The following is a 17,756-nucleotide window of genomic DNA, read 5'->3' as shown; positions in this document are numbered from 1 at the left end:
AAAACTTTAATCAGATTCCAGAGAAAAGGAAAAGCGGGATCAATTTGTATGTGTCCGCAACTAGTACTCTACTTGACTTGTTAAATAATAAGACTGCACAGTGCCAAAACCCCAGAAGGAGCGTTTGGCTATACAAATATTTATAAAAATATAAAATCAGTGGGTATACTGTACACCTGCAACGAGTTTATGCTTGTTTATTCGTTGCTCTTATGTTTTAGTTGGGACGTAAATCTTTAATTTATTATTTTTCTTTTATAGTTGTATTCTGTTAGCCTTGTAGGATTATGATTTTTTTTTTTTAATTCGAAGAATATATTTATATAGAGAATAAGTAGCTGATGCATTTAAAACATTTATGTATTCAATGTTACCGTCCCACAGTCACTTTGCTAAGTAAAATATTCATAAACCCTTGGCTCCTGTGACAAAGATGATTCTTTCTCTCCATTCTGGAATGTTAATTTGTGTACATTTTTTTCTGTCAGCACCTTCAAGTTGAAGAGGTTTCTTGAGGTTTGCAAAGCTCTGAGGCCAGTGAATCATGTCACATTTTATATATTTCTTACCAGTTGCCACAAGCTTTGTTTCCTTCAAGTAAATGAGTACAAATGTATATACAAAAAAAGTCCTTGGATATATTGTAACATTTAGAACCCAGCTGGGTATATAACACGTTATAACATTGTCAAATAACATTAAAACTTCATCCGTAATGCGTTGTTTACATTTTAAAAAGAATATTACTAACCCGGACACATTTAAAGAGCTTTCTTTAAATTGGTGACGCTAACCCAGAGAGAGCATTAACACAATATATTTCTCTCCAAAGGCAGTGAAATGTGAACTATATGCAAAGATTGCCGCTCCATGCTCTCTTGACTCATAATTACACAAAGGAATAAGTGGAAGTTTCATTTATATATATATATATATATATATATATATATATATATATATATATATATACCGTACATATATTTCAAGCATTTTCCAAAAATCCTGTAAATTTCTGCTACGGCTTATTTTTGGGGTAGGTTTTATTTTTGGGGCATAGGTATGCTTTTACATCTACACATACTTTACATGCTTCAAGAGTTGGATTCAGCTGGTTCTCTACGATTTGGGGAAACCGATTGTTAAAATTCCAGCCGGTTATCTGAACTGGCAAGAAGCAGGCCCCGACCTGGTTCTGTGGGCCTGCTGGTTTCAACTGAATGTACATTCGTTTGAAATACACTGGCGATCAAAAGTAGAGAACAATGTATGATCAATTGCTTTTTTCAGAAATGTAATCTACATTGATCAACATTTGAAGGTTTTTTGTAAGGGGTACACCATGCCACTACAACAGTTTTACAAAAGATCCAAAGTTTATCAACATTTAAACCTTTATTTTGCCCAAAACGTGAGCATCATATTTAGAGAACAACAATGACTGTAGCACAGAGTAAGATTATAACGAAATGTTCTGAAGGTAACAACAATCAGTAGGAAGTGTACAGGCCTTTGCTTTGAATGACTTCAGCACATCTGTGGTCAGAGGACATCACTAGTCTCTCACACTGCTCTGGTGTGATTTTGTACCACTCTTCTTTCAGTCTCTTCCACATTTCTTTAACTGTTGTGGGTTTCGTGGCCATAACTTTGTCACCAAGGATTTTCCAGAGGTTTTTTATTGGGTTTAGGACTCTGGGCTGTCCATTTCATTGTTTCAATGTTTTTTCTTTCAAGGAACTGTTTTACCCGTTTTGCTGTGTGATAGGAGGCATTTTCCTGCATGAAAATTGCTGGCTGATTGAGTGATGAACACAAGTAAGGAACCACATGTTGTTGAAGAAGGTTCTCATACACACTTGCATTCCACTCTGCCATCTAGTTGTATGAGAGGTCCAACTCCTGCTGCAGAAAACATTCCCCAAACCATGACACTTCCTCCACCACCTTTCAATGACTTCTTAACACACTTTGGGTTCAGTCTTTCTCCAGTTTGTCGACAAACATAATGTTTCCCATCAGACCCAAATCCATTAAACTTGCTTTCATCACTAAAATGAGCTGTGGACCACTTCTCTGTCCACACAACATGCTTCTCACCAAAGGTAAAAGTAGCTTTTTGATTCTTTCTGCTAATGAGAGATTTGGTCACTGCAGAGTGGGCTTTCAATCCAAATGCTCTTAATCGTTGTGACACTGTATGACGAGACAGATCCTTACCCTGTTCAGTGCTGAACTGGTGAGCAATTAAAGCTTGCAGTGTTAAAACGATTGTGATGTTGTAAAGATGCAATATTCTTGAAATCACAGACTTGGAATGACCAAATTCTCTTGCTATGGCTGATAGGGTCACCCCTTTGGCCTTCATCTGGGCAACCTGCTGCCAGAGGGTGTCAGTCCTTTTGGAACAGCACACCATTTTTGAAAAGTCAACGCAAACTGGAAAGTTAGGCTGATAGTTAAATAGGGTTTGTCAGATAATCAAGGAAATTAGCACCAGTGTTGAGTTCTAATTTTGATCTCCAGTGTATATTGTGGTGCAGGAAACACTTCCTGCACTGCAATAGTTAAAATAGCCGCCGTCCTATCGGAGGACAGCAACTGCCATCAATGCGCACATTTCCATTATCAGCCGCCGACCTATCGGAGGCCTGCATCTAACATCAGCATTCATGTCGCCAGCTTGTAAAGTTACTATCATGCTCCGATCCGTCCACACCACCATAGAATCAAGAAGACGACGCTGCTGGACTGTGGACCGGTAAGAAGAATCTTTTTTCTATTTCATTTCAGAATTGTATTTATATGGTGACCAGGAGTGATGACCTATAGGGATCAAGATTGGGGATTATATGGGACTCAGGATGGGGGTTGGGAACCAGAATATGGTACATTATTACATAAAGGGGTCAGGATGGAGAACATTAGAGGAAGGAGCTCAGGGTAGAGGACATTGTTACAAAAGGGGCCTAAGAAGATAGAGGACATTATTATAGGAAGGGGCCAGGAAAATGGAAATTACTACAAAATGGGGTACCTTATTACAAGAAGAGATCAGTATGGGTGACATAATTACTATATGGGGGCTGGAATGAGGAACATTAATTATTGCTTTATGGTGTCAAATGAGGGACAGAATTACTGTAGGGGCCAATTAGGGGACATTATTACTGCTGTAATATATTTTACTTTTGAGGATCTTTTTTTCCATGGATGAGAAGGGAGATCCTGTTGCTATGCAGGGCGACTCTTGTTATTTTTTTCCCTTCATCTTGTGCAGTATAGAGGTTGGGGAAATAAATGGGATATGACATGCCACTCAAACACTAATGACACACTGATCAAATACTGATGACACACAGTACTGGTCTACAAAAAACTGACTTGATTATTACACCATTAAATACTCAGTCTATTTAATATTATTTTATAGTTTTTATCGTACTTTTTGTATTCAGTTATATACAGTACTTTGCCGGTCCATATGTTACTTGTTTTGTATCTGATTTATCATATACGGCCAGACTCTACTAGAAATCGGTAATCCGTATATATGAATCCTAGTAGTGCTACAGTTAAGTCAATAGAAGATTTGTCGCATGGTTCTTGGTAGGCTCTTTTGTTAGTTTGTGGGAGAATGATCTTGATTTTTTGATTAATTCACGATGATCTTGATTTTTGATTAATTCACGATTCAGCTCATTCAGACTTCAGTGTTTTTCAAGTACGCATAGATTTGTATTGGCCCTTGTCATCTGTGCTGCCAGAAAAAACTGCCATATCTCCATGAGTTTTGCATAGATACATGCTGCGTAAAAAAACACGGACATGGATACAGAACATAGACTGTAATGGCTTCATGTTATATCCACAAATGTCTGAGTGAGGCCTAATAAGGACCGGGATCAGCCAGGCTATAGAGAGGGAGATGGATGATATGGCAGACTTGTTATAGTGTTAGTTCTGCTTGAATTTAGCTGCATTAACATTGTCGTAGCCTCTTAAATTTTGCAATGAACGTTTTAGTGTAAATTCAATATTTCTATCAGTATAGATTCTGAAATGTGTGGTGTTTTTAGTCCTAAAGTTATAGCAATGTTTATGCAGCTGTTTAGTCTTTCTACACTTTCTGAAGTTTTTGATTTATAGTTGGTTTTGTTTGTTTTTAGTAGTTTTGTGCCACTTTTTCATGTGGATTCCAGTCCAGTGCACATATTTTTGCAATGCTTACAAATGACAACAGTAGCGATAAAAAAAGTCGAGCTCCAGTTCTCTATATAATGACGGCTTTTTATACTCCATACATGTACCCACAACAAGAATAGGTTTTCCACAGTAATTCATTTTGAATAACTAGAATATAAATTTTGACAAGTTGTTTTCTTGCAAGCTTTGGTTAGTCCGTGCACACATGGAGACTATTAAAAGGCAGTTTTGCCCATTCAACTAGTTTTCAGATGATATAGTATGTTCCTCGGTGACTCTAAAGTGTTGTTACAGTTCCCTTAAGCACACGGTAATTGTTCCACAGAAATAACATGTAAAGATTAAATTCTAAAAGACTAGACAGCATAACAGCATGACAGCAGAGCCCTGAGTACTTCAGCTGTCTAGCTGGCAATTATAAAAGACACCTGACTAAAGTAATTAGGTGGAATTTGGAAAAGTTTGTTATACATATGTAGCTGCGCCTTTTTGACTGTTATTTTTTTTCTTTTTTACCATGTAGACAAGTGTTAAATGTAGATGTCTTATTAGGCCTGGGCCACACGGGGCAGTAGTGCCATCCTCGCATGACACTCTGCTCACACTGGCAGTTCAGAGCCGAGTGTCATGCGAGTATCCCTGCAACTGAGGTCCGACTGTGCAAGCAGACCTCAGCTGCGGGGGGCGGGCCAGCTCTGCTCAGGGGAGGGAGGGATTTCTCTCCTCCGTAGCCGTCTATTGCGATTCTAGCACTGCACTCACGGTACACCGGTGTACCCCGACTACAGTGCGATTTTTCTCTCGCCCCATACACTTGAATGGGTGCGAGAGAAAGAGTCTCGCATTACAGTTGCAGCATGCTGCGATTGTTTTCTCTGTCCGATTAGGGCTGAGAAAATAATCGCTCATGGGTGCTGACACACAGGCTAATATTGGTCCGAGTGGAATGCGATCTTTTATCGCACGCCACTTGCACCGATTTTCTCACCATGTGGCTTAGGCCTTAGGGTAATGTTGAGCAGTAGTTCATCATCTAGTCTGGGATTGAAAAGCAAAGGTCACAGGTTATTATTGTTTGTGAATGCTGGAAATGAACCAAAAGAACGCAACAAAAACAGTTCTGCAGTTGTGTATAACATATTGTATGAACTGATATAATATTTTCATTCTGGACTTTCGAACTGATCAGAACTTTAGTATCCTGTTATATATTTTTTTTTGTTCTTAAGCCCTGTGCGCACGCTGCGGTTTTTGCCACGGTTTTGCTGCATGAATTGCTGCAGAAAATGTTCATAACCTTTCTGCAGTCCTTCCCCAGCAAAACCTATGGTTAAAAAAAAAATAGTGTGCGCACACTGCGTTTTTTTTTTCCTCTACAGGTTTTGCTGTAGAATTTCACTTCTTTTCTGCAGGTACCTGCGTTTTTTGCCATAGATAATGGTTAAAAACCTCAGGGATCAACCCGTGGAAAAGCCGCGGCAAAAACTCTGGTGCGGTTTTTCCACGAGTGGGGTATTCTGCCAGAGGGTGCTGATTTATCTTAAGAAAAGTCAATTTTCTAGTGCGCACATAGCCTTAATGCGCCTACTGCATCATTTCTTAACCACAAAGATGCAGCGTTTTTGGCCCCAAAAAACGCACCCGCGACAAAAACGCATCAAAAAACGCATGTCTAAAATTTAGCATTATCGAATGGGCCTTTTTTGAAAAAAAATTTCAAAATATTCCATTTAACAATTTGCCTGAAAAGAATAAGTACGGTATACAATATTTGCAACCTAGCACAGGTTACAAGGGTGTCTTATAAATGCTAGCCATTAGAGAACAGAAACGTAATGATATTTCTACACATGAAGAAATAAAACGCTCACAGGGCAATAGTCTATTATGAATTGAGTTAAACTCCCAATGTTTATAAGGGAATAGTTGCTTTAAGAAGAGTTTTACTTGTGGGCATGAAGTCAATCTTGTAGAGTAATTGATTGAGGACTATAATGAAGTGAGCTTATTGGCTCCAGTGCAATAAAGTAAGAAACATGTAATTGTTACTGATCGATCAATAACACTGTACATGGCACTTCTTGTTGCTGCACCTGAAATGAAATCCTATCACCGCACTCGTAGCTATATGTTACTGTATTGAGTGACACAATACAAGCCTAAATGTGGTTAAACAGGATCTAAATATAGTTATATATAATATGTATTTTATTATATATGTGTAAGATATTTTTATTTTTATGGATTCTCCGTTATATTCAGCAGAAGGAATATATTAGTGCATAGATGGAACAGAGATCTAGTCAAAGGGAATGTGTCACCAGGTTTTGGATTTTGCTTTCAGGGTCACCATCAATGTCGTGTAAGTGAATTTAAAGCACCGCTCCAGTGTTTATTTTCAGCGTTGGAGTGATGCTTTCAATGTAAGATCCCAATCTTATCCTCACCCTCTGGTGTCTTCACTTTCTATCGCCGACACTTCAGTTCCGCAGCAACATCTTGTGACTGCAGTGTCTGACTGGCCGGAAGTCACAAGCTGTCAGTGCAAATGTATGAAGACCAGAACAAGGCCATCATAGACTTGCATTGCATGAAACACTGGAGCCATACTGCAGGTCATAAACTGCTGGATTCCATCAGGAGCGGTGGTGATAGAAAATGAAGATGGCAGAGTGTGAGTATAAGAGTAGGGTCAGGAACCTTAGATTAGAACCACCACTACAACACTGGAGTGGTGCTTGAACTACTATGGAGAAATCTAGATATGGGGAACAGGGCCCACAATAGGGTGATATCCTATGGAGGGACAGTGGGTAAGTGCTTTGTTAATGCTCACCTAGAGAAGTTTTAACAGGCACAACTCCTATCTAGGTATGAAGAAAATCAGCTGCTGCTGCCCCGTGGCTGGTGGATGAATCTTTCAGGAGTTGGATAAAACACGTTGGTTTTGTTGCGCTTCTGGAGTAAGTAGATTCTTCACCAATGATGATGATGATGTATGACGTTGAAACGCATTGTGAATAAAGAAAACCTCATCATCGCTGGTGAACAATGGATTGACTCCAGCTGCGCAGCCCTCCTAACAACATGTTTCATCCAAATTGAACAAATATGTCTTTTAACCAACTGTGCGGCCATTAATATAGACAATAACATTCTTTTCTACATGCAGCCACAACTAGATTTCGTGGCCTGCAAATTTTGTTTTCCTGAACTGTACATTTGTCTCTGGATTTAGCCATCGCTCCCAGAAAACAATTATTGCTTACTTTGCTGCTTGCATTAAGAGAGCTGGACATATTGTAATGCGCAGCGTACATCTATTCTGCTCAAAGAGGGTTTTTTTGTTAGCTAAATAAAATAATGGAAAAAATCTTAAACCTCTTATGGGTGGACTCTCTCCCACGCCACGTATTTTGAAAGTTTAGCCTTTTCTCCACTAGCGTTTTTTTTCTCCTAATTCCATTGCATTGAGAAACTGGTTACAATCTTGCAAATGGTTTCTAATGATGCTGTCTCCATTTCCCTGTTTTTCTCAGACGATACACGGGCTCTCCTTGAAATCGCAGCATGCTGTGATTTGATGCGATTCTCAGCTCTCTCACCTCCATGCAAGTCAGAATCCGGGTGGCATGCACATGTCACACGGATCCTGACACTTGCATACCGCGTCAGACTGGCTACCGGAGGAATCTCCAGTAAAACCAGTCCTGGCCGCGATTACATGCACTGAACCCCGGAGCTATCACCTGAGCTCCAGACTGCAGCCTGAACAGCGAGCGCCGAGTGATGGATTCCCCGGCGATTGCTGTTCAGGTCAGCACAGCTGCAGACAGATCAGGCAGACGCTGGAGCTCAGATTACAGCTCTGGAGCTGAGTGCTGGTAACCGCGGCCAGGACTGGTTTTACAGGAGATTTCTCCCGTAGCCAGCCATACACTGCTTACCTAAAAACTCACATAGCACTCGCATGACGCTCACATGTCATACGGATGCTATGCGAGGAAAAAAACACACACTGTACGCATATCACACGCAGATCACACGCAGGATACTCGACTCACATTTTGAGCCGAGTATCGCTGTGATTAAAAAAACGCCAGTGGAGAAGAGGCCTTTAGCTAATACTTATACCTCGAATAGACTCTTTTGGCTTTGGCAGAGCACTTTGCCTTTTGTTACTTTCTTATGACAATCTGAGCGTGTTCTGTTGTTTACTGAATATAGAGAAGAAAACAAAATCTAAGTAATCATCTGCAGAGCAGGTTGGCGTGCAATAATTACGACACAATGGGTCCCGCGGTGATGAAGAATAAAGCCCTTATTTGATTCAACTTTTAAAAAAAAAATATAGTTTAATGTTTTGCTAATTAGCCTCACTTTTACCAAAACGGCAACCCCCGTTTGTGTTTTTGTTGTGCTTCCTGCTGTCTTTCCTCATCTCTCCAGCCGCAATCCTCAAAGAGCCATCAACAAATCTTAATCATCGCAGACTCAGACCGAATGTTGTAAAATTCCAATTTTATTACCTGTAATCTTGTCTGATTTTCTCCATTTCCATATCAGTGTTACTCATCAGTTGACATAAAGTAGCATATTCCTGGTTCTCCTCATAGCTCACTATACAAGAGCCAATGGTTTTGTCCAGAATTTTTTCTAAAGGGATGCATTGGGCTATAAAAGCGATCTTTACAGCATTTACTTATTAATGAGGTATATTGTAAATTCTTTTCTGTTTGTGACATAGGCAGCGATATTGGAAAATCGTTGTAGGCTTGAACTATTGATTTTATCTTTATGCTGTAATTACTGGGATTGCAGCCGATTAGGCAGTGTGAAGGCGCTGGCTTTTCTGGCAGCATAGTCTTGGATTTATGGAAAAGACCTATAGAATACTAAATCATGGTTAGTTGTATGTTAATAATGCTGAATTAATGCCAATGCTGCCTGCGATATTCCCTTCTATAATGTGCAACAGATTAATTCAATTTTAGTGAAAAGGAGAACCTTTTACTGAATTTACTGAAATCGAGCAAAACATTTATTTGCCTTTTCATTGACAATTCATGTCTGAGCAATAATTTTGTGTGAGCATTTATTTCTTCTTTGTTCTTATTGTGTCATGGAGCTACATCCCGATCATGGGCTCCACTTGTAAAAGCTTGGTAGTTAAAGGGATTCTTTAGACTTGGGTGAAAGTCTGTAGTCACTCTATGTCAGAGGTCCCCAACCTTTCCAACTGGGAAAGCCACATTCAGTTTTGAGAGCGGGTCATGAGCCACATCCAGCTACGGCCCCCTCTCAGTAGTGATACCCAGAACCCCCATTATAGTATAATGACAGCCAAAGCTTTTCCACAGAAATCTCACTGAGGCAGTATACCAATATCAAGGGTTATCTAACCAAAGCCACCATCTGTAGACCTGCTCTTCATAGAGCACCAAGCTGGCAGAGAACTGCGAGCCACACATCACAGGCCCGAGAGCCACATGTGGCTCACAAGCTACAGGTTGGGGACCTCTTCTCTATGTGATTGTAGACTCCTGAATCTTGACAGTGTGCGGTTCACTCACAGTCCAACTAGATGTGCTCGTCCTTTCTCAGTGCACTTCTATTAAGGGAGGAGAAGCACATCTAATCGTTACATGAATGCAAGTTGCATACTTTGTGGTTGTGGGACAGCCTGCTCTCACCAGCAATACTGGCAAATTCTAACACCATGTGCACTGCACCCCACCATTCCTCGATTCAAGCTGGTCAGACGAACTTGACGCGAGTAACGAGCATCATGTAAAGTCAATGATTGGCCTGTTCGGGTCTTCGCCCACCTACAGGCAGCCGTATACAGAGCATTTCTGGCTGGAGGGCAGGGTTTTGTTGTTTTTGGGGGTCACACTACATCTGAAAACGTTTTATCCCCCAGGAGAGCTATTCAGAGACTCTGAATTGCTCTCTGAGGTGCCTGCACACATCATGCAGTGAAGCAAGCCTGTGCATTGTGCTTGTTTCATGGACGAAATATCGAAGCATCCACGCTGGTCGATCAAGCACTGAGCCGTGAAAAACACGCTCGCTCATCACTATGTATTCCTAATAAAAATATGCAGTCTTGTCATTTTCACATTGGCCACTGGAGTTATTTTAGGTTCTAACGTCTCGTTGCTTCATGAAATCCACATGTACATTAGTAACAATGGACTGAATTCAACCTTTTCTCTTATATTGTAGAATTTATTGATCATGTGCAAAGATCATTATGAATGGAGGGGGGCTATTCTAATCATCTATTGTAATTGGTGGATCCTGCGTTATCAGCAGTGTTTAGAGATGTTGCCTGACATTGTCATTCTCTATTGTTAATGAGCCTGCTGAAAAGTCTTCCTGAAAAGAAACAAAACACGAGTCTAAACTAGCCCCAGTGGCGAGTGTGAAGATTCCTAATTTTGTTTTTTTCTTTAATACAGTCTTGAAATTAAAAAGGAACATTGCAGAAAATCCTAACTTAAACAATAGGTGATTTTCTGATTACACATTCCCTTTAAAGTAGCAAATTCCTTACGGAGATACCGACTGCACATAATTGCTGGATTAAATCTTTAATTTATTTTAGTTGTGTTACATTTGCATCTGCCTCTGCTGATATCAGAGAGGGGAGGGGGAATAAATGGCCTTTTGCAAATGGTTTTTCCTTTTAGCATTTTTTGTTTCATAGTTGCTTAATTTTAAATTACACCGATAGATTTCGGATGGAGAAAACGCTACTGTTCCTTTCACACGGGCTGTGATGTGATATTTTATTAAACATAAAACCATAATTGACCTGCTTGACCATACCAGTTCCCAGTTCCTTTATGTGCACATGGCTCTATAATGCAGGCACGCTTACCTCTCTGTAACCCTACAGTCCTTGCTGGTGCAGCGATGGAGTTAAGATTAACAAACTCCTGCAAATTAGGTTCTGATTAGAGCAGAACATTTCATTTTAATGAAACTTAATTAAGTGTATTTAATTAAAAGTGAAATGTGTTGTAACCCTGGTCAGGTAGAAAGTAAGACACGCTTTTGATTGAATTAGATCCAGCATTGATTGATGCGTTTGCTCCCTCCTCCCTCAGGCTGCTCTGTACCGCCTCAGTGGTGATTGGAATCCTCTTCACATTGAGCCCAGCTTCGCTGCGATGGGAGGTAAGTGATCAAAATGATTGTACGAATACAAGATCCCTTCGAAGTGTCCATTTAAAGGGAATCTGTCACCAGGTTTTTCCTCCCTCTTCTGAGAGCAGCATAATGTAGAGAGACCCTGATTCCAGCAATGTGTCATTTACTGAGCTGTTTGCTGTCATTTTGATAGAATCAGTGTTTTCTCTGCTGCAGATCTAGCAGTTATACAAAGCTCAAACATACTAGACTACCTGGCAGCAGGACAAGTAGTACTGTAATGATAATCTTCTGCTGATTAATTAGTGATTTTCTCAAAACTACACTAAGCAGCCCAGTACCGTATTTTTCAGACTATAAGACGCACCGGACCATAAGACACACCCTGGTTTTAGAGGAGGAAAATAGGAAAATAAAACTTTACGCAAAAAAATGTGGTCATGACACACTGTTATGGGGCGAGGATCTGCTGCTGACACTGTTATGGGGGTAATGTCCCCAAATTCTCTACTAAGGTACCCCATCCTGGTAATGATCCTCCTGCCTTGTATATGATCCTGCTATAAACCCCGACCCTGCTCATATACCCCTATCCTACTCATATACCAGCATCCTGCTCATATTCCCCCATCCATCCTGCTCATATACTCCCATCCTGCTCATATACCCCCATCCTGTTCATATACCCCCATCCTGTTCATATACCCCCATCCTGTTCATATTCCCCCATCCAGTTCATATTCCCCCATCCATCCTGTTCATATACCCCCATCCTGTTCATATACCCCCATCCTGTTCATATACCCCATCCTGTTCATATACCCCCATCCTGTTCATATACCCCCATCCTGTTCATATACCCTCATCCATCCTGTTCATATACCTCCATCCACCCTGTTCATATACCCCCATCCTGTTCATATACCCCCATCCTGTTCATATACCCCATCCTGTTCATATACCCCATCCTGTTCATATACCCCCATCCGGTTCATATACCCTCATCCATCCTGTTCATATTCCTCCATCCATCCTGTCCATATACCCCCATCCTGTTCATATACCCCCATCCTGTTCATATACCCCCATCCTGTTCATATACCCCCATCCTGTTCTTATACCCCCCATCCATCCTGCTCATATACTCCCATCCTGCTATATGCCCCCATCGTGCTCATATACCATCCTGGTATATGGCCTGTATCCTATAGCACAGAGAAAAAAAATAAACGTTTATACTCACCTATTCCTCCCTGAAGCATCGATCATCTTCCTCTCTGCGCCACTGACCTGTGTGTGCGGACCCGTTCCCCTGTAGCATCGCGATGTCTTCCTGTCTGTGCCGATCAGCTGACCGGCAAAGACAGGAAGACATCGCGTGCTGCAGGGGGGGCGGCTCCACACACTGGGACGGGTGAGTGTACTGATTCACTGCACCCCGCGCTGATGATGACGCGTGGGGAGCAGTGAATACAGCCGCACATGATCACTCCAGGCTGTAATTGCCAGGGGTGATCATGCGGACCGGCTCTTTACTATGCGCGCGTCCCCGCTCGTCCTCCCGCCGACCTGTCAGTGTCGGCTTCTGCGCTGAGAAATGGGCGTGCATATGTAATGAGCGAGCCCACGTGGTCACAGCAGGCTGCTACAGCCTGCTCGTGCCCCCGATGACCCGCTCCACCGCAGCACCCTCATTCCCGGCCGCAGCCCTATAGTCAGACCATAAGATGCACCCCCAACTTTCCCCCAACATTTGGGAGAAAAAAAGTGCGTCTTATGGTCCGAAAAATACGGTAAGTGACACAAGGCTGGAATCAGGGTCTCTGCCCCTACATTGTGATGTTCTTAGATTAGGTCGCAAAAACCCAGTGACAGATTCCCTTTCATCTGTATTTTTGTGATGTTGCTCTGAGATATTGGACCCTTGACATTGTAGGCTCAGGCAGCAAATAAGTCATACCATGGATCTATTAGGTAAGGGGTGGCCTGCGTGTACTTTAGTACACCCATGCTCTCTTTGCACCCTTAAATACCATGAGTGTGTAAGTCACGTCATATAAATGATAAAATATCATTCTGCCTAAATTGTAAAAATAATGCTACTTCTGAAAAAAAGCTTTAGGGGGAATTTTTGGTCTAAAGCTTAAATATAAGCCGAAACCCGAAAATAAGCCCTAATCATGGTTCATTAATGAAGTGTCTGTGCAGCTAAAAAAGTTAAAGAATACTGCAGGACACTTCATTATAAAAAGCAGACACCCCCAAAAGAGAGAAGAAATAAGACAGAAGACCCCACGATCATACTCACCAGACCCTGAACGTGAGGGCCTGCAGTGGAACACATCAAGGACCTGCAGTAGAATGCATCAAGGACCTGCAGTGGAATGCACACCCAAACACATAAGATTGCACACACAATCACACATCTGATTGCATACACAATCACACATCAGATTGCACACATATATATATACACACACACACACACACACATCCGGTGATACCTATTGTTTCCGGCCAGCAGGGGAGCCTGTGACGCAGTGCAGCACGAGGACCTGCAGTGTAATACATTGATGCACTCCACTGCACTGCATCACAGGTTCCCCTGCCACCCGGAAACAATAGGTATCACCGGATGTTGTGTGTGTCTGTTTGTATGCAATCTGATGTGTGATTGTGTGTGCAATCTGGTGTGTCTTTGTGTGTGTGTGAATGCCGGCCAGAAGCAGGAGAAGGACCGTTGTGCAGCATTCCTACTGGGAGTGTCTGCCGAAGACCGCAAGGTGGACCTTTAAGCGATGCAGACGTACGGGGTCTGGTAAGTATGATTCTCTTGTGAAGGAGGGGTCTGCTTTTTTTTGAGTGGGGGACTAAACTTACCCCCAACCCATGTGTCCCCGAGTATATGCCCTACCCTGAAAATAAGTCCTAGTACCTTTTTGCAGGGAAAAAAAATAATTATGATAGTGTCTTATTTTTGGATAAACACGGTATTTAAAGTGTTGAAAATGCATACACATGTGTCCTTTGGTTCTTCTTAAAACAAGAAATATGTAAGGTGAAGCATTATATTTTTTTGCATCAATTATTCTATTGGGTCCAAAGGGTAACATTTCACCTTGTGGAGAGTGACATGCCAGTCTAAGGATACTTATAGGCCATGCAATGCTCTTTTGAGAAATTAAAGAGTCAATATGCAGATCATTCTGGTGGAAAACACTATATAGATAAAATGTTTCTTCTTGTGCTGATCTTTTGTGATTTTTGAGAAAATAATAGTGCATTGTATGACCGGTTCTCCTTTGCTTCTGCTGAAATTTCCTAGAATCTCATCTACTCAACTGATCCTCCTCCACTGACGTCTCCTATAGACTGAGGTTGCTCTGTAATTTTTTTTTTTAGAAATTGTCGTTGCACTGCCCTGTCTGCAATCGACTTACCTGTATGTGTGCCGCCCCCACGCCCGCAGCAGCCGGGCTGCTCGGATCTGGACCCGCTGTGTGGCTCGAGGGATCCTCCAGACCCGGGGGTCACGCGGACACGCCGAATGAAAAGGGGGACATAGTTGTACTGCCTTGCCCATATTCGGTTCGTGACGCCACCCACGGTGTGTGGTGAAGTGAGACACCACCGCTGCTGTTGTGGGATACCTGGGGAGATGTAGTGGCAGCCGGATGTTAACCCCTCCGTGGGTAGGGATGGTTGCCCCGGGGCCCAGTGTCTCTGTGCAGGGTATGGCGATGGCAGGGGCTTGTGCTCCCGGACGTACCAGGGGATGTTTGGTTACGCACAATCAAATGAATCACACAAGTCTTTTGGTAAACCAAGGTGCTGGTGGCCGGCCACCTCGGCCGGTTGTACTCTGGTCCCCCACCCGGGCTGGTGGTCGCCGTCTTTTCCTCTGCACTAGTTGTGGTTGTGTGTTTAGACTTCTCGGTATGGAACACGGGAGTCCGCTCCCGGCTTTCTGTGTACCTGAGGAGCCATGCCCGCTGACGCTGACCCGTGGGATCTATGAGCCCTGGCGGTTGCCCTATCCCTCTCTGTGGGTGGTTGTCTGCTTTTGGGACTTTGGTTGGGACAGGACCTATAATCCTGCCCTCAATCAGTTGATTAGCTAGGCCATTGGTTCCGGTCCTGGCTTCAGGGTCCGAGTACCCCCTTTGTGCACGGTTTCCAGTCGGGTCTCCGGTATCTGTACCGGCGGGCTCCATCCCTGTCCCGGTCCACCTCGGATCTGCCGAGCTGTCTTCCCGACTCCTGCTGACGGAGACCACCGTCTGCCACCTAGCCAAGGTACCAGGGCTCCAACCCTGGCACCATTCAACTTGACTTCTCCTCCGCTGGAGCTACACCTAGCCCCAGCCTCCACTCCCCTCAACTTGAACTCCAGACTCAATCTAACTAGAACTGTTTGTTTTCCTGCCCCGAGCTGTCTAGACCCTAGGTGGGCGTTTCCTAACCGCCTGGTCTCGCCCACTGGTGTGCCTGTCTTGCCCTGAGGGGGGTGACTAGGGTTTCAGGTCGGCTGTATATGACCCTGTGAGGGAAGGTGTTATGCGGGGACCTAATGTGTGACTACCTGGTTTTGCCAGGGCGTCACATATGTACGCTCACTAGAGTGTATATAAACGTTAAACCGCAGAAGATGGGACATGGGATGGAGCAGTCTTTGTAGACTGAGATTCGTAACGCCACCTTCATTGAAAAACATGTAATAAAGATAGCAGAGTCTAAAGGCGCTGACAGGCTCACTTTTCTCCCCCTGGACGTTATCACGCGTCCATCCGGCTATTCTGCTATATTAGGCGGCTGATCCTGTAGAACACAGGGAAGGTCTGCAACAAACTTTGAGTTCGGTTTCATGAATATGGAGTTCCTGCCTCCGGACAGTCCGTTTCTGTACCCTTTTTTTTTCTCTTATAACGGCAGTTGGGGAGTGAGGTTGGAACTGCAGAACTCAATCAATCGGCGTTTATGGTGACGCTTTGTTGGTTTTATATATATATGTATGTATGTATGTATGTATATGTATATGGTATATATAATATATGAATGATCCAGAATGTGTGAGATTAACGTTGCGCTTGGCTTTGGTTCTTCTCCACAGGGTTCAAACGGCCAATATTGCATGGTCTTTGCTCTTTTGGATTTTCTGCCCGACATGTCTTGAAGCACTTTGCAAATAATGATGTAACCAAGTTTAAAGCAATAAAGGTACAGTACTTGGCATTTTGTTTCTGAATTGGGAGATTGCTCAATAGTAGATCCCTTTGATTTTTTTCTTGCAGAACATAAACTCGGTGCAAGACAGTGAATATACTTGAGGCATGTGCTCACCACCGAGTCATATTACTTTAGAATTGCAGCTTTCTATAATGACAGACAATATGATGTGGTGGAGGAGCGGGTGATGGGCCTTAAAGTGGTCCTCCAGTTTTATGTAATTAAATCTGAATTAGTGAATGATGGAAAGTTGGGTAAGATTCTCCGGAGAACACATGCAGCAGCAGATGCTTTTTAGATCACAGTTTTACATGTTTTTGACTCCATTTTTTTTTTCTGTAGTTTCTTATATACTTTCAGCTGCTCCCCTTTTTTAAGGTTTCTGCTTGCTATCCATGAATGGAAACATTTGAGATTATATTCCAAGGTTAAAAGCCTCCTACATACTTAGTGCTGGACTTTACTGATTAGTATTTCACGGTCTAGCCATTTCTTTATATTCTTGCACAACAGAATTTGATCTCTCCATAACTTAAGCTTGGCAATGTGGCAGTGCACGGAGATAACCAAGATGAGCTATATCAATTGTAGATGCTGGTTTTAAATTAAAATGTTTTCATTACCTTGGTGGCAAGCAGAGAGCCCCAAAAATTGCAATACAGAATTTCTTAAAGATGTTGTCTGGTTCTCTGTGCACACTGTCAGGATTCACCAGTACTGCCAGCGAGGGCTGGTTTATCACATGACTGCAAGTATGTAATTTGCATGCATACAGTCATGTGCCCACTAGAGGTGCTCAGTTACTCTCGGTTCCCTTATATTGAGTGAAGCCAGGTACAGCCAGTCAGAATGTGGCCAGAAGTATGCAAATCGCATATACGTCTTCATGTGACCAATGTAATGCCATTACCGGCATTCCCATACTGTCAAACACTTAGATATTGAAAAAGATTCTGTCACCAGGCTTTTCCTACCCCTTCTGAGAGCAGCATAGTGTAGAGACAGAGACCCTGATTCCAGCGATGTGTCATTTACTGAGCTGTTTGCTGTCATTTTGATAAAATCATTGTTTTCTCTGCTGCAGATCTAGCAGTTATACAGAGCTCATGAATATGCTGGACTACCTGGCAGCATGCCAATTAGTCCCCTAATGATAATCTACAGCTGAT

General features: G+C 42.5%; 1 protein-coding gene across 2 annotated transcripts in view; it reads left to right on the top strand.

Annotated features, from left to right (window-relative positions):
• HSD17B4 (hydroxysteroid 17-beta dehydrogenase 4) overlaps positions 1-17,756 on the top strand; it is a 509,464-nt gene that overhangs the window by 418,783 nt on the left and 72,925 nt on the right. For both annotated transcript variants that reach the window (XM_075324972.1, XM_075324979.1), the window contains exons 18-19: positions 11,319-11,388; positions 16,472-16,578. In XM_075324972.1, coding sequence (XP_075181087.1) covers positions 11,319-11,388; positions 16,472-16,578 — 177 coding nt within the window. The remainder of the gene's footprint in view (positions 1-11,318; positions 11,389-16,471; positions 16,579-17,756) is intronic.

Source organism: Anomaloglossus baeobatrachus, chromosome 1, assembly GCF_048569485.1.
Source record: "Anomaloglossus baeobatrachus isolate aAnoBae1 chromosome 1, aAnoBae1.hap1, whole genome shotgun sequence".
In the NCBI taxonomy this organism is placed as follows: domain Eukaryota; kingdom Metazoa; phylum Chordata; class Amphibia; order Anura; family Aromobatidae; genus Anomaloglossus; species Anomaloglossus baeobatrachus.
This window is presented reverse-complemented; position numbering and strand designations above follow the sequence as displayed.